General features: G+C 44.6%; 1 protein-coding gene across 2 annotated transcripts in view; it reads right to left on the reverse strand.

Annotated features, from left to right (window-relative positions):
- Positions 1 to 2,083: 2,083 nt before the first annotated feature.
- LOC120017601 (bone morphogenetic protein receptor type-1A-like) overlaps positions 2,084 to 21,338 on the reverse strand; it is a 71,507-nt gene continuing 52,252 nt past the window's right edge. The window contains exons 3-13 of one of the 2 annotated variants that reach the window (XM_038960462.1): positions 17,311 to 17,664; positions 6,244 to 6,403; positions 5,741 to 5,843; positions 5,443 to 5,542; positions 5,214 to 5,310; positions 4,791 to 4,929; positions 3,987 to 4,179; positions 3,428 to 3,725; positions 2,976 to 3,151; positions 2,623 to 2,753; positions 2,084 to 2,316 (exon numbers count right to left, since the gene is read on the reverse strand). In XM_038960462.1, the coding sequence (XP_038816390.1) occupies positions 2,191 to 2,316; positions 2,623 to 2,753; positions 2,976 to 3,151; positions 3,428 to 3,725; positions 3,987 to 4,179; positions 4,791 to 4,929; positions 5,214 to 5,310; positions 5,443 to 5,542; positions 5,741 to 5,843; positions 6,244 to 6,403; positions 17,311 to 17,377 (1,590 nt within the window). In that variant the 5' untranslated portion in view covers positions 17,378 to 17,664 and the 3' untranslated portion in view covers positions 2,084 to 2,190. Of the gene's footprint in view, positions 2,317 to 2,622; positions 2,754 to 2,975; positions 3,152 to 3,427; positions 3,726 to 3,986; positions 4,180 to 4,790; positions 4,930 to 5,213; positions 5,311 to 5,442; positions 5,543 to 5,740; positions 5,844 to 6,243; positions 6,404 to 17,301; positions 17,665 to 21,338 lie in introns of both variants that reach the window. The other variant, XM_038960461.1, reaches the window with a different exon arrangement.

Consider the following 21,338-nt stretch of genomic DNA (forward strand, 5'->3'; position numbering starts at 1 on the left):
ATGTCCTCTGGTCTGATGAAACAAAAATAGAACTGTTTGGCCATAATGACCATCGTTATGTTTGGAGGGAAAAGGGGGAGGCTTGCAAGCCAAAGAACACCATCCCAACCGTGAAGCACGGGGGTGGTAGCATCATGTTGGGGGAGTGCTTTGCTGCAGGAGGGACTGGTGCACTTCACAAAATAGATGGCATCATGAGGAAAGAAAATTATGTTGATATATTGACGCAACATCAAGACATCAGCCAGGAAGTTAAAGCTTGGTCACAAATGGGTCTTCCAAATGGACAATGACCCCAAGCATACTTCCAAAGTTGTGTCAAAATGGCTTAAGGACAACAAAGTCAAGGTATTGAAGTGGCCATCACAAAGCCCTTGAAAAATTTGTGGGCAGAACTGAAAAAGCGTGTGCGAGCAAGGAGGCCAACAAACCTGACGCAGTTACACCAGCTCTGTCAGGAGGAATGGGCCAAAATTCACCCAGCTTATTGTGGGAAGCTTGTGGAAGGCTACCCGAAACGTTTGACCCAAGTTAAACAATTTAAAGGCAATGCTACCAAATACTAATTGAGTGTATGTAAACTTCTGACCCACTGGGAATGTGATGAAAGAAATAAAAGCTGAAATAAATAATTCTCTCTACTATTATTCTGACATTTCACATTCTTAAAATAAAGTGGTGATCCTAACTGACCTAAGACAGGGAATTTTTACTAGGATTAAATGTCAGGAATTGTGAAAAACTGAGTTTAAATGGATTTGGCTTAGGTGTATGTAAACTGCCGACTTCAACTGTACTCGCATGTGTCTCGAAACAGTCGAACTTCGGGGTCGCAATCTACTGCAAGTTCACTTTACTTGGCTGTAATTCTGTCTCACACCTGAGGAAGCTTGATGGATCAACAAACTTCATTGGCATTACAGCTCTAAATGTTTTTAGCACAAGTAACTGTCATTTACCATAGCATTGAGGAAGCTATATATTTGTACTTTAAGTTAATAAAATATGGCATATTTTCCAAACTAACGTGGACTTCTTCATTACTGCAGTCCAATGGCCGAGCTCACATGATGTTTGGCAATATGAAAGTTGGCCACTCATAGAATATCTATAACTCAACATGGAATTAAAAGCAATAGAGAAGAGCTGGAAGGAAATTCAGCTTCTAATATCTATGAACAAGACTCAACGTTTAGTGTTCTGGACATTTCTTCCAGAAGGCATACCGTATATACACAAAGGAACAAATACGAAGAAGGGGTAAGCATAGAGACAGGACGGGACACAGATTGACTTCCTATTTACACATTTCCTTCTGAATAGAATTATGCATCAAATATTTTTCTCCCCAGTTGTCCTTTTCATGTCAAATGTGACAGGATAAGTTACTGAGTTGAAGTTTGTTATAGGAAGCACAGTGAGTTGTTGATTTAAGGCAAGTCGAGTATCCCCCCTAACAATGTCCTTGGTTGTCTGGATTGCTCGTAGCTCTTGAAGCAGGTCGCATTTGAAGCCCACTGGACGTGAATACCATTGCAGTATAGTTCTTTTTTTGTAGGCACAGCATCTATCGATCCAATATACATTTACATTTAAATTCACATAATTATAGTACCTTATTTCATAATTACTCTACTTAAGAGTCAAGAGTTATATTTCAATATGGCAGGAGAAGACTGTCCTGAAGAGGGGGAAAAAAATTGGCATAAAACATTTACAGGCAAAAATTGAACATGATTGGCGGGAGGTGACGATTGCGAAGGCAGTGTCTTGGTTCTAAGGTTCCTACATAATATGACTTTGTCCATCAACATGTGAGCAGACACATGTCCTTCCCCCTCCTCACACCATGTCATGTTTTGGCTTTCACAGAAAGCGTCAAATCACAGTACGTTGCTTCCTACAACCAAGAACTCCTCTGGCCAGGGAGGGAATAGGCGGGAGAGTGAACCTATACTGTTTTCTTTAGTCAAAAAACACCTCTGTAGCAGCGTCTGTCCATTGTGGTTATAGAGATTCATGAGGGTTGAGGCTCAATGTCCAAGTAGTCCCTGTGACAGGGTCCCCCCCTCCCCCCGTTTCTCCTCCCCCACCTCCTGAACAGAGGTGACATTCTGTATCATGACATTAGGACACACTGGGGAGTTCAGGCTCTCGATCGGGCTGTGTTGAGTACGTAGGGGTAAAATATCACATTTTGATGTCCTGTGATTCCACCATTTTGGCCAGGGTCTTCTTGACTCGTAAGATGGTAAGGCGTGAGGCAGGGTTGTGGGCCCAGCACTCAGACATCAGCTTCAGCATGGTTCTCAGACACTGGAGAAAACACACACACACCATTTTAGGAGTTGTTTTTCCTTCTGCTTATGCATTGTTTTTAAAGTGCTGCTAAGCTTGCATATATATCACTCTGAAAAAGCACTACTTACGCTAATAAACACAAATGCATTCTCTCTAACACTGCTAGAATTGGATAATCGCCTTTGTGGCAAATGCCAAGTATACGCTCTTCACTTTCTTTCTGAAGGTTGCGTGCAATCAAAACAATATTCCCCTGATAAATCATGTCCTCGCAGTGACGCAGGTGTTGACATTCGTGGCTAGCTCCACTCTCAGACTCACCTCATCACCGTTCCACCTGTTGGACACGGTGGGCCGCAGCCCTTTGACACACACCACCTCCAGCATGTCCTCAAAGGACGGGTCTGACGGTACCATCTCATAGTATGGCAGCTGGTGATCCTCCACTATACCTGAGAGAGATGAGAGAGAGATAACGGTGTGCAATAGAACACTGGTTCAACAATACCATCAGTGTAGTGCTTTTCATAACCAGTTGAAATCTTAAGCCCATTACTGTTTTCGTAGTGACTGGTCTGGATTGCCTGTATCACGTGTACACAAATGCCAGTATGCCTGTAGATTCAGAACTATAATGTGTGTGTGTGTGTGTAAGCGTCTATGTGTGTCCGTACCTCCTGTTATACAGCGGCGGGCAATCTCCCAGATGACGAGGCCGTAGCTATATATATCAGCCATGATGTAGGCCTGGAAGTGGTTCTTGTTCAGGGTCTCGGCCAGCACCTCTGGGGCCATGTACCTCCGGGTCCCCACCCGTGTACTCAGTGGGACGTCTACCTCGTTGGTATCACTGAAGACAAGAACAGGGATTCAGAATAATCTACAGGGAAATGGTCAATGGCGCTCCAGAAACAACAGTTCAGAACTGTTCAGAGGAACGGCCATATGTGAAAACATGGGTTGTGTACATTAGGGCACACCGTAGCAAAGTGTTTTGTAACACAAAACGATTGCTGCTCATTGGACAAGCTTAGCTACTCCCCCTCCCGATTTGTCAGTTTTCTTTATTTTGGTGCCTAATAAATAGAACCTTGATTAAAATCTCCATTGCTGAACAGCATCCTACCTGTTGAACTTGACGGCCAGGCCCAGGTCGGCGATGCAGCAGGTGCCGTTCTTCTTCATCAGGATGTTCTTGCTCTTCAGGTCTCGGTGGGCGATGGCCGGCTTGCCCTGGGTGCCGTAGATCTCCGTGTGGAGGTGGCACAGGCCGCAGGCGGCGGAGTAGGCCAGTCGCAGCAGGCTCTGGGTGTCCAGCGTGGTGAACCTCAGGTAGTCGTACAGGGAGCCGTTCTCATGGTAGTCTGTGATGAGGAAGAGCTGGGTGAAGGCCCCGGTACCCTTGATGTCTGCCGCTATGAAACCTGCAGACGTGAGAAGAGAGGTGAGGGGTGTTTAGTGCTGCAGTGAGATGTAGGCCTTGCCCTGATACATGACTGTTGACCTCAGCCATGTATGTACAAGGGCAAATGTAGGCCTAAGATCACATCACAGTCAATCAAGGCTCTCTACATTGCACTTAGATTGAGACTAATTTAGAAAGAAAAAACTGCAGTATATGGCTTAGATGGAGGCAGAGACAGCTGTCGTCTTTGCTACATGTGAGTGGTAGGAACGGCACTTACCCAGTATGTTCTCGTGCCTCATGAGGACTGTCTGGTAGATCTCGGTCTCTCTGAACCAGCTGGCCTCCTCCCGGGTGAAGAACACCTTGACGGCCACCTTCTCTCCCCGCCAGCGGCCCAGCCACACCTCGCCGTAGCGCCCCTTGCCGATCTGACGCACCATCTGGATCTGCTTGGCAATGGTGCGCTGCACCTACAAGACACATCAGGGAGAGAGGCACTGAGCATTCATATCAGATCAACAGTAGCTTACCACAGATCATACCTACTACAACCTTTACCATTTGTTCATTCTTTAAGGCGGTATTCGCGGTTGCAAGCCAGATATGCACGTTTTGCTTCGTAAGGCCCATGATGTTATAATTAAGCAATAAGGCCCGAGGGTATATGGCCAATATACTACGGCTAAGAGCTGTTGTTAGCACGACGCAACGCGGAGTGTCTGGATACAGCCCGTAGCCATGGTATATTGGCCATATATCACAAACCCCCAGAGGTGCCTTATTGCTATTATAAGCTGCTTACCAATGTAATGAGAGCAGTAAAAATACGTTCTGTCATACCCGTGGTATACGGCTGTCAGCCAATCAGCATTCAGGGCTCGAACCATCTAGTTTATAATTTACAAATTCACTTAACCTAATATAACCTACCTATGGACAAAGACACACACATAACCGCTGTTACTCTTTCCTGGAAAGCAGAAGTCACATTTTGAGCCACCTATTATATAACCATAGCTAAAGGCTTTTCACCCAGGTCACATGCTCCAAAGCCCCTCCCTGTGCAGTGTGGGGTCCTTACCAGCAGGGGGAGCCCAGAGCCACTGCCAGAAGACTGACACTGGTTGATGAGGTCTTTGAGAGACTCTCCCACAGGGATGAAGGCCTCGTCCTGCTCCAGGTCCCGGTGGTACTGCTGCCGCTCCGTCTGCCACTTGTACCTGACAGGAACACATACAGATCAGTACAGGGCACACATGCTAAAGCTACAATAGATGAATGTCACACGCAGTACCGTAGCAACAATCTGCCTTTATCCCCAAACAGTCGAAAACAGTCCAACTTAAACCCATGAAAGTATTCATAGAAATGCTAACTGACACCAACATGTTGACCGACTAATATTCTCCCACAAGTTAAGTTAACCAGGACTCAATTCCCATATACATATGGGAAGAAAGTTGGAATCTCGCTTTGTGTCAGCTCTTCTCTGGAGTAGTCCTACCTGTAGTAACAGACTACTGTGATGCAGATGAGAGTGCAGCAGCATACGGTCATTGATATAAGGAACGCCAGCCAGTGGGCACTGCCAAAGTAGGAACCTGCAAAACACCACGAGTCCCCAAATGAAATTAAGTATCAGACCCTGACATACCAGCACCAGAATACTCTTCTGGGGTAACTATACAGAGGAACACCAGCAGTAGAGTAACATAGTTGGCCCTAAGCCTCACCAGTGTCCATTGGGGGAGGTAACGTGGGCTGCAGGTCCCGATTACAGAAGTCCGTCCCGCAGCATTCGATCGTTCGCCTTGTCTGAGCCCTGGGCGAATCCTGAAAATAATTAAATGAAACCATGTTTTTTTGTTGTTGTGGCACTCAATTCAACAGGGGTTATTCAAACAATAACTCAACTATGAATAATAGCTATATACACATATAATAACAATACTAGAACATGTTACAACATATAATTGACACCCCTGTGTCACAGTCCTACTCCCTTCCATACAGACCACAACACACACTTACCTTGCATTGAAAATGTGAGCCTTCATACTTCATGCAGCCAGAGGTCAGAATAGCTTCTCCGTTCTCATCCTCCTCTATGATGGCAAAACATTGGCCATTCGTCCTGCAATAAAAAAAAAAATCATTCAATGAGTACAGTTCCCAAACACACTTACGCCTCGATCACACCGACAGCGTCATTGCGCAAAATGGTACGCAGCATCATCTGTATATGTATGCAACAGAAGTTCAACATTCACCTTCTGCTACCATTTCTGTCAAGCCATCTACGCATACAGTTTGACGCATACGTTCGATAAATCCAACGTATGTACCACAACGAACGAACGCACTGCAACGCAGCGAGGCAAACGAATCGTTCCATTGGAAATTAATGTACTTCTGGTGTACCAAAAGGCAATGAGATCGAGGAGTTAAGTCAGCGTTGACATTCATCACAGACCCAAAAGTCAGAGTTGGAACAAACATATCAATTAAGAATTTGGCCTTGGTTGGTCACTCACTCGCAGGTGTTATTTTTGTGGTCCTCTGGACAGTAACCCGAGCAGTAGCAGCTCAGAAAGCGGGCGGCGTCCTCTGGGGCCACCGTGGTGTCGTCCCCGGGCTTCCTGGACTCATGCTTGTGCCCGGTGCCGTGGAGCATGTGGTCTGGATTCTGACCAGCTGGATGGACGGAGGGAGAGAGAGAGGGGGGGGGGGGGGGGGGGGGGGATGGTTTAGTTTTATAATGACAGTGAAAATGTCACAATCCATCATTTTCCCCCTCCATCTGGGAGACACTGTCTGCCGTCGCAAAAACACAGGTTTTCACTGCACACGTCACTGTTGCCAGAAATACAGAACATAAACACATTGTGTAACATTTTCATTCCGCCGCCTAACACAACATCTGGTTTGAAGAGTTACAGTAGTCAAATACTAGGCTATATATTCATAGTAAACACAACTGTCCTATGGTGGGTTTGATTTATCTGCTGTCCCCCCCTCTATTTGTTTTTATATGAGAGCGGTCCGCTCCTAATTGTGTGCTCATGTGATAAGTCTGATCCATATATGGCCAGGGGCTATTTATACTCTGTGCTAGTGTCCAGTTAGAGCCATCACATGCATGAGCGTAAGCAGAGCAGAATACTGGCGGGCCAAGCCAACATCTGTTGTTCGCAACATTATCACTGTTGTCAATCTGATTGCAGTTACATATGAAATTGAAAACAACGGCATGGTTTTAACGGAGGAAAAACCTAATATTCATGAAGGCCATTATGTTGTGGTTCTTTATAATGGCAAGGTTTAGTACACGGAAAATGTTCACTGCTAAAATCAGTTTAAGCTGGTTAAACTAGCCGAGAGCGCACTGCCAGGACTCTGTATTAACCGCACCTAAAAAGGGGCATCGGCAACAAATCTACTGACATCTTAAGGAGCCAGTCAGAGCCATTAAGACTAGATACATGGCACCATGGATACAAAGCCAGGAAGAGGACATTTTACAGAGCAGCACACTAATATAAGTCCCTAATGCTGCATTAAAATGTTGAGTATGAGCTCACTGTGTGACTCCTATCCTCACGTTACTGTCTGGTACTCCACCTCTTTTCATGCCCTTTCTCCTGATCTCTTTTCCTCTCCCCTTGCAATGCCCTGACCCATTTTCCTTATCAGTCCTCCTCTTGCCCGCTTCTTTTTTTACAATCCTTTTGCTTCTCCTGTTTGTTGTTCCTCCTTGTTCCATATCCTTCTCTTCTTGACTTCTACCTCGTCCTAGCCCCTCCTTTCTCTTCCCCTCCCCCTCCCAGTCTGCCCCCCCCCTCAGGAGAGTGGACCTGGGCTGTGGGGCTCCTGTGAGTCGTGAGCATTAAGCACAAAGTGATGTCTGTGTGCAGCGCTCGGCGCGGCTTCGGCACTTCCTCTGGAGCATGACGCGACTCGAGCCTGCTCCAGTTCAGACATGTCTGCAGAGGGCCAATCACCTGCAAACCTACACTTTGAAACGTCTCGGCAGCAGAACGGCACCCATTCTTTTTCTCTTCCCTCTCCCGGCTGCTTGTCTCCAGCTCCACATTCCTTCCCTAGACCCCATTACTGGCTTCAGGGTTGTCGTTCTTGTTTTCCTCAACTTTTCTCTTTCCTTTTACAACCGAGTGCCCTGGTGGTTCTAGATTCAGGCTGCATTCTCGGAGTAATTTTACTGGTAAATGACCATTTAAAAGGAGAGCCTGAGAGATAAAGGAGCTTCTGTTGGGCTTCGGTTCCTTTTTTACAGTTCATTTGTACGCTGATCATGTACTTACAGACTCACCGGCTTACTGACGTCAGACAGCCTAACAGTCGACCAGGACCACTACTTCTACGAACGCTTCACTTTTAGTGTTGTACTTCAGCCAATAGAATCCCCCCCACCCCAAATGATGGAACCCCATAGGGTGGCAGACAAAAGTGTGCCAGTCTTAACTTCGTTTTGGGATCCTTTAGAGTCAAAAGCTATTATGTAAAAACATAATAACTGCATCAAATTAAAAGCAACATTCAGGCCTCTATATTCTACATTTCAACAACTAAAGCAAAGCAGACCAGAACTCTTCAGTAATATTTTATGGGTACAGAATAGACAACCAGGAAAGTGACTCACTACAATCCTCAATGTGGTCAACACTAAGGTCATATCACCAGAGCAGAGAGAAATCACTGTGGCAGGGGGTTGTGAGATCATAGCCGTATGCTTGAGCTGGGGTCCTTGGGGCATAGAACAAACCCTAATCTGTTGTACAAACAAGGGTGGTAGGAGTTATCGGTGGCGTAACTGATGGCAACACCCTGAAAAAAAATAAAGAGGCCCGAGCTGTTCTCCAGTGAGATAGCAGAGCCGGTCTCAGAAGCTGTGAAACCCGGTGCTTTTGATGTCCGCCTTCTATCAGTGAAGAGGAAAAGAACACACCGATTACAGGACTCCAGAGTTCCAACCAAACACTCAGACCAACATCCTCCTGGGGGGGAATAAACTCAAGTCTCTTTACATGCGTCACACACACACACACACACACACCAGATCCAAAGAAATAAAGCTCCTAAAAGGAGGCAGATAGTCTAGACCTCTTGCCGTTGATATTACACACAGGAGATTTAATCAAAATAATATCTGAAATTGTTGCACTAATAAACTAGACTTAAGTGGTGGCATGGCCCAGGGCCCAGTTTGAGCTGGGCTGTCCCCTGGCAATGTCAGATTGGCACAAAGCAGTGTTGGGAGGCAGTGTGGAAACTTATAAACACACAGCAGACTGGAACCAGATCAAACGGGCCAAGCCCCAAATAGAAACCAGAGAGCTGAGGGTAGATGGCTCTCTTTCTCCCTCCCACACTTCTTCTCTCTCCGCTCCTTCGCTCTCCCTCTGGGAGCTGTGCTCGGTCTCGACTGGTTTGAGTCATGTTTGAGGGATGGGGAAAGGGATTCAGGAGGCTCCCGGATGCTTTGATGAGGTGATGAAAGCCTCTTTGATAGTCCCTGAGTAAGCACATAAAACTCGGGACACGTTTTTACTGCAGTGACTGGGAGCGTCGAGGACTTCTGAGGTCTCTCTCCCACTGGAGTCTACAGAGAAAGCCATGTTGACAATACAAGACTTAAAGTTCACCATCAAACCCCCAAAGAGCCTCAAGGCCCTTTTTGTTTCTATTTGGCTGGGCCTCGCTAGTGAAGACACAGAGTACCTCTCTTCCCCTCTACTAGGAGGCCTGTGATTGGCTGGGGGCCGTGATTGATGGAGAGCAGCGGCTGTCAGTGGGGCTGGAAATGGCTGCTGGTGCTCTCTCTGCCTCCACATGTGTGCTTAATTCTGCCGCCAGTCACGGCGGAGTCTGAGGTCTGGCAGAGCACCCCCAGTAATGAGCCTCTCCATCTCCAGTCAGCCACATGTTGCACTCTTAAAGGGCCAGCACACTCCAACGCTAACGAGCCAATCCATCTACTGGCAATGGAATGCAGTGCTCTTAAAGGGCCAGCAGCAGAGCCTGTTTTTGTCAGAGCCAGCCATAAGAGTGCAGCGACACGAGATAAACAGTGTTCTGAACTGGTTGTTCTTCTAACAGGACACACTGTGGAGGTGAGGGGAGTCATATATCTGCATACAAACACAGTCACTGAAACCTTCCCTCTCCTAAAGTCTCAGGCGAGAGAAAGTGAGTAAGAGAGTGTGTGTGTGTGAGAGAAGAACAAGTGAGAAGAAAATGAGAGAGCAAGGTAGAGAGAGAGATCCGTTCACAGCAACAAACCCCGGAGACGATCAACCTTCCTCTCTGACCTTGGGGGGGATCTGGACAGGGAGAGAAAGCTACCTGAAATTACAACTCTTGAAGTGGGTGAGTCGGCAAGAAAAACAGAAGTATGGAGGTATTAGCTGACAATTATATACATCCTTGTTAAAGATTAGCAAAAATTACTGCATACAATAAATAATAACAAATACTGAGCTATATTGTATTCTCCAAAAAAACAGGCAAATTATTTATACTAATACAATTGCTCAGAGAAAGATATTTTGTTTAACAAGTTGTAAAACATTTTCAAAAAAGGTAGTGGTCCACGTTTGGCACCCCTGTTTTCAATGAGAATAACAGCAGAGCCTTTTTCTAAAATGTTTTATGAGTTGGAGAACACATTGGGAGGGATCTGAGACCATTCCTCCATACAGAATCCTTCCAGATCCTTGATATGTAGGCAGTCATTGTAGATAATAATTTGCTCTTAACTGACTTGCCTAGTTAAATAAGGGTTAAATAGATAAATAAAAAACCTGTCTGTTTATGGACTGCCCTCTTCAATTCAAACAAGGTTTCAATGGGTTTTGTCTGGAGACAGATGGCCATTGCAAAATTTCGATTTCGTGGCCAATTAACAATTTCTTTGTGGATTTCATGTGTGCCTGAGGTTAATGTCTTGCTAGAAGATCCACCTGTGGCCAAGTTTCAGCCTCCTAGTAAAGGCAACCAGGTTTTTGGCTAAAAATGTCCTGGTAGTGGGTCAAGTTCATTATGCCATTGACCTTAAGGGCCCCAGGACCAGTGGAAACGAAATAGCAGCAAACCAGAGCCACCACCATATTTTACAGTAGGTGTGGGGTTATTTTCTGCTTATGCGTTCTCATTTCAACACCAGACCCCCAACACTGGTGTGCGTGGTCAAAGACCTCTATTTTCATGTCATCTGACCAAAGTGCCGGTTCCAATCCAATGACATTTAGCAAACTCCGGGCGTTTACATTTGTTGGATGACAAGTTGCTACAGCCTCACGCTAATTAAAACTCCTCACACACGGAAAACAACAGCAAATAAAAAAACATGCGCCTTTTCCCCTTGGTGAGACAAAAGTGGAATTCTAATTGGTTTGTTGACACTTCAGGAGCAGAAAAAGTGAGTGTGAAAAGAGCATTCATGAGATAGCACAGCAAGCCCCTTATACAGCCACTCTGGCAGCTTCTTGCCCAGCGGGCACCTCTGTCCCTGCCCCCTCTCCCCATAACGCTTGGCATATGCCAGGCCCAGGCCCCACACTCCCTCACTAATCATCAAGCACAGCGGAGAAAAAAGAAAGAAAAAGCGACAGAAAAACTTCTCTCGTGGGATTGAATTATTTCCGGAGAACAATGAATGTTTGGAGTATTTTTTGCCCTGTAACGACTGACAGTATTATAGAGGAAATGGTTCATGTGAAAAAAGGAACCCAGAGTGCCAACAATCACTTCAACAGCTTCCTGTAGTGAGAGGGTGGGGGGTGTTCTCTGGTGGGTCACGACCATCAATGACTGAGCTGCTGGCGGGAAGGAAGGAGAGAGGCAAACCTGGCCCTGCCTGGGTACAGAGACACTGTTTCACTGTACAGTATGCCTGGGACAAGGTAGACATGGGAGACCCAGAGTTAACGGAGACTAATCAAAACAATAGCATGGGCTCTTTGATAACAAAACAGGGTCACAACCAGTCTCAGAGAGCGGTGCTCTGATTTAATCATCCCTAAGACTTGGACCGGCCATGCCTTCCTCTTATCAGCCTGTGTGTGCGTGTGTGTGTGACGGAGTGCTAAAAAGCTCTGCTTTTAGAGTAATCAGATCCTGATATTTGCCTTCACATCTCATTGGCTGGTTAAAGGTGACCTTTTACGAGCCTGAGAGCTCCGTCTTTATGGCCCTGGTTGGCTTTATGGCTGCTGGTTGGTTCACTGTGGAGGCCCCGCCGGGCAGGCAGTATGAGAGCAACAGTAGGAGCAGCTAGAGGGAGGCCCTTTTATGAGGCCCCAGCACATTAAGATCCATATCCTGCCGGTATCAAACATGTCCGGGTAAAACCAGCGTTATACTTGAGGCCTGCGTGTGCCCGGTACATAGAATAAAACGATCTTGGTGACTAAATTGTGCTGTGATCGGAGCGTATTCAGTGTCTTTTCCATACATCGTTCACTCACATAGCATGATCTCACGACACAAGGCAAAATGAGGCAATATCATCGGAACATCACATGATATTCAACATGGTCTAATCTCATTGAGATCAGGACATTTCCCAAGTGGGAAATGGGTGTTTCTGCACATCACGGTAAACTTGGTATTGAGAGAAAGGACTGAGTTGTACCTATGGCGTTTGGTCCCCTAATTAGCATATATGCAAAAGATCAATGTCATTGCCATATTATCCTGTTAGGACCACATGGGGGTTTTGTTACTATTCTGTAACTAGGTAGCTTAGGTCATGCATTTCAAAAGGCATTGCATCACCAGCTAATGAATTCTGTCACAGCCATGATAATGGCTTAAAATACTGATCTCTCCATAGTAGGGGATGGGGGACTGTGGGTCACTTGCTTAAACTTATTTATGCTAATTTATGCAATAGAGTGTTTCAAAAGTGCTATTGACTTCTTATTTTGTCTTGGTGTCCCCCTTCGTAATGGAGATCAAATTGAAAGTATATATTTTTCAAATCATGTATTTACAATATTCGTCACGTGCCCACACACTTCTAATTCTGAAACGTAAGCATACCTCAGAGGGGTTGCCCTGGTAGTAATTGTAGGTTTTTATACAGCACCCAAGACCAATCTGTAAATTCATTTGACAATTGGAAAAAGAGCTACAGAGTAAATACTGCAATGCGGGTTGGATTGAATTGAGCCCCTAATCGTAATTTTCAAGGTGATGATAGCATGTTCCTTCCCAAAACAATATCGCAATAAATGTGAGTCCACGTTCCAAATATAAAAAATTTTGCGCCCCATGGGGAATTCGAACTTAGACCGCAAGTGGTAATAGATGTCAGGAACTCGATGCCTTACAGCTGTAAGCCAACGGTTCAGAGCCGTATTTGCTCGCGATGCAGATCATCTTATTATCAGAGCCTCCCAGTGGGCTTCTGGTTAGTATGCTTTACTGAGAAAGTGTTGGTATCATGTTAGGGCTGACCACATTTAGTCGACTGGTTGATTGTTTGGTTGATAGGCTGTTGATCGTCTGAGATTTCTTTAGTCAAGCAGTAGCAAAAAAATATATATAAATAAATTCATGGTGTACAAGACACCTGTCTGATTGGCGCCTGTGAGTGGACTGATCCACTGTGGAGGCCGTTCGGATGGCACAGTCCATCACTCTAAGACATGTGCTACTGAAATTGCATGTGGTTATATTACGCAGGAACAACAGTGCAACACTAATAAAAATAGTATTATTTTATAACAAAGACTCTTTCTCCCGAGTTGGATAGTGGTCGCTGTCCATGGTTCTGAAACACATTATTGCGCTGTTGAATTGGAGCCTTTTACTAGGCCATGTTACTTTGTGCATAATAGCACAAAGTTAACCAGCATCTTGGTGTTGAGAACAATGCAGCGGCGGCAGCAGCAGAGTTAGGAGACAAAAAGAAAAGTGAGGCGAGAGGAAACCAACTTAATTAGGTCTATAATCAATAGACTAACTTAAAATGTGCCTGGATTTATAAAATCATCCATATATACACATTGCATTAGGAAAGTAATCAGACCCCTTGACTTTTTCCACATTGCTACGTTACAGCCTTATTCTAAAATGGATTTTTTTACCCCTCAAATCTACACACAATATCCCATAATTACAAGGCAAAAACAGTTTAGAAATATTTGCTAATTTATTACAAATAAAATACTGAAATGACATTTATAAGTATTGAGACTCTTTACTCAGTACTTTGTTGAAGCACCTTTGGCAGCGATTACAGCATCAAGTCTTCTTGGGTATGATGCTACAAACTTGGCACACCTGTATTTGGGGAGTTTCTCCCATTCTTCTCTGCAGATCCTCTCAAGCTCTGTCAGGTTGGATGGGGAGCGTTGCTGCACAGCTATTTTCAGGTCTCTCCAGAGATGTTCGATCGGGTTCAAGTCCAGGCTCTGGCTGGGACACTCAAGGACATTCAGACTTATCCCGAAGCCACTCCTGCGTTGTCTTGGCTGTGTGCTTAAGGTCGTTGTCCTGTTGGAAGGTGAACCTTCGCCCCAGTCTGAGGTCCTGAGCGCGCTGGAGCAGGTTTTCATCAAGGATCTCTGTACTTTTCTCCACTCATCTTTCTCTCGATTCTGACAAGTCATCCAGTCCCTGCTGCTGAAAAACATTGCCACAGCATGATACTGCCACCACCATGCTTCACTGTAGGGATGGTGCCAGGTTTCTTCCAGATGTGACGTTTGGCAATCAGGCCAAAGAGTTTATTCTTAGTTTCATCAGATCAGAGAATCTTGTTTCTCATGGTCAGAGTCCTTTAGGGGCCTTTTCACAAACTCCAATCGAGCTGTCATGTGCCTTTTAATGAGGAGTGGGTTCCACCTGGCCACTCTACCATATAGGCCTGATTGTCCTTCTGGAAGGTTCTTCCATCTCCACAGAGGAAGTCTAGAGCTCTGTCAGAGTGACCATCTGGTTCTTGGTCTCGAGTCTCATAGCGAAGGGTCTGAATAGTTACGTAAATAAGGCATTCCTGTTTTTAATATATTTGCAAACCTGATTTCGCTTTGTCATTTAAGTTAGTGTGTAGAATGCTGAGGATATTGTTTTTAATAAATACATTTTAGGGTAAGGCTGTAACATAACAAAATGTGGAAAAAGTCAAGGTCTTGAACACTTTCTGGAGGCACTGCATATCTACAGAAATAAGACAGATCCTGCTTCTGTTGCTGCTTGGTTGATAGCCTACTGATTCCATGAGCACCAATCCTCATGCAACAATTTCCGAAATTCAGCTGTTTTAAAGGCTTTACACGTGATCATTTATTTTGTTTTATTCACAAATTTTCAAAATGGTCATACAAATTCTATTTCTAATAACCTTCTTTCCTCAATCTCCTTATTGTTGTTATTATGATCATCATTCAATCAAATTTTATTAAATAACATTTTATTCGTCACATACGTGTTTAGCAGATGTTATTGCGGGTGTAGCAAAATGCTTGCGAAATGGATAATAAGTAATGTCATAATTAGTAGGCTTATACCCTGACTACACCGCTTGCTTTGCGAGCGCTAGCGTTGCAAAATAAATGTATACATTTATGTTATTCAATTATTGCACCCACACTGCTCGTGAGCGTCTGCGTTGCCAAGGGCTAAAATAGAAGTCCTTTCTATTTCTGACGCAGATCGCTCTGCAAGTCCTGCCTCTCCCATCTCCTCATTGGTTTATTGAAGCAGGTACCCACGTGCCATCTCATTGGTTATACCCACGTGGGTGATTGAAAGACGAACTGTGTTGCCGGTCGTTGTGGTAATGCTATGAAAGTTTAGATGCCATTCACCATATAAGTTCAAAGACGAAAAAGCCTGGAAGGAGGAGAGACGACTAGAAACAATTCGGTTGACCGTTTTATGTGTGGATTAATTGTCGGAGTAGAGGACCTTGTTATTTTACCTGAAATGCACAACTCAATGTTTGTATCCCTGGACAAATTTACTAGCAACAGCAAGCTAGCTAAATAGGACAAATTAGCTAGCAAGTGCAAGCTAACTAGCTAAATTGCCATAAATGTTTAATGCTTTTCGACCTGTCCCAATTAATGTAATTGGTTCAGAGTTTGTTTTGATATTTTAACCTGCGTGTTGTGGTCGTGTTTGGTGTAGGGGGACAAAATAAATACATGCACGATGGCGCACGCACGCAGCCGGTTTGGGTTCCGTGTTAGTATAGCAGCCTTGTATAACCACCATCGAGCTGTAGGCCTAAGAGCGTAACCAGTTTTGTCGTAGTACCGTAACTTACTTAGGCCTATAATTTCAATACTTATATAGGCTACTGTATCAATCATTTTTGTTCATGTCATGACACAGCATACTAGTCATTAATGATGTGACATGCAATCAAGCGCTTTAGTTTTAAAATAAAATTAAGTGACAATTAAATAATTAGCATAAATAAATAGGCCTAAACCATTCCATTACAGAAATTGCATTCACAAATGAATGACTTTTCTAGTCTTTGATGTAATAAAGACCTTACCAAAAAAAACATATATATAAAAAGAAAATACTCTAGTACGCTTATAATTTATTCAGTGTTGTTTACATTGTTCCAAACGGTCAGAAATATATTATAATTTAACAGCACCTGTTTGGTACACATAATATGCACATAGCGCTTGCTCCATACCTTATTTTACCTTTATCGCCAATATTTTCCACAACTAGCCAAATGTATTCAACACATCTGACTTCCCCTTTACCTCCTGAGCAACCAGTAAACACATTCCCCGTTTTGAGTTTTTCACGTCCTCTGCATCTATTTTGCTGTCACATGTGTTACAGTGTTCAGAGTTTGTATAACCAATTTATTGATGTGATTATGATATGCTACAGGTCAGGCCCTATTGTTCACGTGCATGCGAAGCATACATGTGTCATGTAAAGAGAGCAAGGGGTGAGGGAATGTTTTTCCTAAACAAATTAGGGATTTCTGTAAGATACCTTTTCAGTTAGAAATGTCTGTAATTATGGTGCAGCTTCAGCAACACGAACAGAGCTATACACACTGACATTCTGTGGTAGTCACTGCTGCAGGGAGGAAGGAGACAACGGGTGCTAGTCACGGTCAGGCGCTGTAAGTCTGAGCCAGGCGGCACAATCAAATCAATTGCGGTCGGACTCCCTGTGGTCATTTATGTGTCTTAATTATTTCATCAAACAGTTTGCTTGAAGCATCAGACAAACTCAGAACATACAGTTGATTTGATTCAAATACATAGGATGTGTCTATATATGGAAAAATACAAGGTTAATCAATTGGTCAAAAGAACAGACGACTCTTGGTCAACCAAGATTTTTTTTAGTCTGGGACAGTCCTAGATCAGGTACAATTCATTCAGGTACAACTATGAATATTTATGAGCAATTCCCCCAACACACAGTTACCCTATAACCTTCCATCAAAAACAGCATATTAGAGTATCCTCCAACTAAAGAGAGTGGGAGGCACAGACAGTTGTGCGTAGTAATAAGAGAGGTGGTGGGGGCAGTGTGACAACAACAGAGGACTACAATAACAGAGGAGCCAGTCTTACTTTGAATACCTTCAGCTCTGATCACCAGTAGGATGCAGACTCCCACCGCAGCGATGTAAAAGGGAAGCACTGTCATCTTGGCACAGTGACTTGTTGAGACTTGACTGGGCTGGACTGCGCTCTGTGGGAGCTTGTTGGGCACTGGTGGTCACCCCTGTGGGCTCTGATGGTGTGCCTCGTCCTGTCCCTTCCTGGTTCAGCTCAGGGAGAACAGGAGCATAGTTTTCCCCCGTTGGGGGAGTGGAGGTACGGGTGAATATGTACGGGGGGGGGGGGGGGGGGCGAGGCGAGTGGGTGAGGGAGGATGGGACAAAAACTCAAAACTCAAATCTTTCTTCTCACAGGCTACCTCAGTTGGAAACCCTGGAAAATTAGAGAGAAAAGGGAAATATTGTTAGAGAGGAAGTACAGTATAAAACAAAGCTTCTAGAACACTTGACACATTTTACAACCTGCATTTTCCTTGCATGTGTCATTGCAAAGTGGCAGGCCCTTGCACAGCAATGTTGTGATCAAGTTTGGAGAGGCCAGCGGGGTTGACACTGACAGTCAACCCCTATTGTCTTTGTAAGCCCTCGGCTGCATGTTTTCAGATTTGCTGAGCAATTTAGCACAAATTGGGAGCAAACATACCAGACTGTGGTGGATAAAGACAACAATGTTCACTGGGGGCATCACTGCTCCTCTCAAATCGCCCTGAGAAGAGCGACAGCATCAAAAGAGGGTAAAGGTGACAGTATGCTACAGTTCGGCTGGATGCTTAGCCGACCGAACGAGTGTGCTTGCATTCTCGAAAAATGAGAAAAAAGCGTCAATAGTACGGTTTGTCCATTTTGAGACGCCACAGCCAATGCATTTGGAAAGTATTCAAGACCCCTTAACTTTTTCCACATTTTGATGTCACAGCCTTTTTCTAAAATTGATGAAATAAATTTAAATCCTCAATCTGCACAAAATACCCCATAATGACAAAGCGAAAACAGGTTTAGACATTTTTGCAAATGTATTACAAATAAAACAGAAATACCTTATTTACATAAGTATACATAACCTTTGCTATGAGACTCGAAATTAAGCTCAGGTGCATCCTGTTTCCATTGATCATTCATGAGATGTTTCTACAACTTGATTGGAGTCCACCTGTGGTAAATTCAATTGATTGGACATGATTTGGAAAGGAGCACACCTGTCTATATAAGGTCCCACAGTTGACAGCGCATGTCAGGGCAAAAACCAAGCCATGAGGTCGAAGGAATTGTCTGTAGAGCTTCGAGACAGGATTGTCTCGAGGCACAGATCTGGGGAAGTGTACCAAAACATTTCTGCAGCATTGAAAGTCCCCAAGAACACAGTGCCTCCATCATTCTTAAATAGAAGAAGTTTGAAACCACCAAGACTCTCCCTAGAGCTGGCCACCCGGCCAAACTGAGCAATAGGGGGAGAAGGGCCTTGGTGAGGTTGGTGACCAAAAACCCGATGGTCTCTCTGACAGAGCGCCACAGTTCCTCTGTGGAGATGGGAGAACCTTCCAGAAAGACAACCATCTCTGCAGCACTCCACCAAATCACACCTTTATGGAAGAGTGGCCAGAAAGAAGCCACTCCTCAGTAAAAAGGCACATGACAGCCCACTTGGAGTTTGCTAAAATGCCCCTAAAGGACTCTCAGATCATGAGAAACAAGATTCTCTGGTCTGATGAAACCAAAATGGAACTATTTGGCCTGGATGCCAAGTGCCACGTCTGTAAGAAACCTGGCACCATCCCTACGGTGAAGCATGGTGGTGGCAGGATCATGCTGTGGGGATGTTTTTCAGCGGCAGGGACAGAGAGACTAGTCAGGATCGAGGGAAAGATGAACGGAGCAAGGTACAGAGAGATCCTTGATGAAAACCTGCTCCAGAGCACTCAGGACCTCAGACTGGGGCAAAAGTTCACCTTCCAACAGGACAATGACCCTAAGCACACAGCCAAGACAACGCAGGAGTGGCTTAGGGACAAGTCTATGAATGTCCTTGAGGGGCCCAGTCAAAGCCCGGACTTGAACCCGATCGAACATCTCTGGAGAGACCTAAAAATAGCTGTGCAATGACCCTCCCCATCCAACCTAACAGAGCTTGAGAGGATCTGCTGAGCAGAATGGGAGAAATTCCCCAAATACAGGTGTGCCAAGCTTGTAGCATCATACCCAAGAAGACTTGAGGCTGTAATCACTGCCAAAAGGTGCTGAGTAAAGGGTCTGAATACTTATGTAAATGTGATATTTACGGGGGTTTGTGTGCACACAAAAAAAACAAATTGTTTTTGTTTTGTGATAATGTGTGTAGAACGATGAGAAAAAATATATATAATTATCAATTTTAGAATAAGGCTGTAATGTAAACAAAATGTGGAAAAAGTGAAGGGGTCTGAATACTTTCCTAATGCGCTCTACACTTCCTCAAAATAGTCCAAATTAATCTAAAATAACTAATGTTATTAATTTTTATGTTTTTGCCAAGGAGATCTTAGTTAGATGCAGTATTTGGTGCAGTATTTTTCAATGACAAAATGTGCATGAAAACGAGTCGTCTCTCATTGAATGATCACAAAGACTTTACTAAAGAATCCCTACTGTTGACCAATCACCGACGAAGGGGCGTAGGTAGACTTTGGCTAGTGACTTTGGCTTGCCTCATGAAAAAATGTGACAAAAAAAAAAAAAAAACCTTACCAAAGTCCAAAACAAACAACGTCACGAAATGTCGTCATAATATATGCACAAACTATTCCGAACTGTTTCTGCTGGGAAGCTTGCGGACACCTTAACACTCATCCCAACTAACAAATGGATTTTCCACTAGAGGATGTTACTCTGACAGAACAAAATGACGCAGCAGTGGCTTCCCAACCGATTAGATCAGCTCCTTCGGCCATAAACAGCAGACAGAAAAGCCACTTATGATCGGTTGGGAATAGGTATTTGGAAAAAGGTGCCCTGCTGTACTATCTTTTAACGAAGCAGAACGCTTCCTCTGTCATTTGAACATGTGATTCCATTACATGGCTGATGCAAGAGGTGCTTGAGGCTAATGGTGCTTTCAAGACAACACGGAAACTTGGAACCTCCGAGTTAAAACTTGGAAAAGTTTTTTTGCGGAGAGCTTCCTATTGGTTGATTCTGATACTTTTTAAGTGGGAAACTGAGCTCATCTTTCTTCAACGAGTTTCCAAGTCAGAAATGTCAGAGTTTCCAAGTTGTCTTGAACGCGGCATAAATGGTGAGAAGGATATAAGGCTGATATGACCCTGCTGACTTCTAACCTTACACTTTAGTGATCAGAGGGACAAAGCCAATGGGGCAAGGCAGGGCTCTCTGTCGCTCTAATAGCTAACGAACATGTGGGGTGACAACCAGCCTCGGATGAGAACCCCTTGAGAAGCCAAAACTGCACTCCATTCTCCCCTTTTTAATTCTCCTACTATTATTTTGTGTGTTGTCCATCTTTGCCGGCTTGACCCCGCGACCCTGGTCAGGCTGGCGCTACTCTTGAATGGCTAAACATGCCCAAATTATTTGTTGAAGGATGTTCCGCAATTACCCGTGTTGGCCTCGTCCAGCGTTAATAACGAGATGTGTCTGTTCCCTGCGCGTCTCACTGCAATTAGCGGCCCTGAGAAGTGGCCGTTCCGAGGGGGGGACGACAAATTAGTGGCGGAGCGGCCGGTGTCTGTCACTTTTGATTTGCCCGAGGGGGACAAAGAGCCCCGACCTGTGCCCCACTTTTCACACATCCCTGACTGGGTAATGAGGGAACAAAGAAGGCCTCCTCAAGGCTGGGGGACAAGACAGCCAACCAGGCACCTTTAAAGAGGGAGAGCAGCAGGACACACCGTGTGTGTGAGGGATTAGGTGGGATGGAGAGATGGAGAGAGAGAGAGAGAGAGAAAGGGAACAAGTGTGTTAAGGGGTGATGGTCAGGAAGACAACTGTAGCTAGCAGTTTGTATCTCTTCGAATGACTAAGAGTTTTACACTTCTTTCATAAACCGGTGTGCAG

Source organism: Salvelinus namaycush, chromosome 22 (genome assembly GCF_016432855.1).
Source record: "Salvelinus namaycush isolate Seneca chromosome 22, SaNama_1.0, whole genome shotgun sequence".
Classification (NCBI taxonomy): Eukaryota; Metazoa; Chordata; class Actinopteri; order Salmoniformes; family Salmonidae; genus Salvelinus; species Salvelinus namaycush.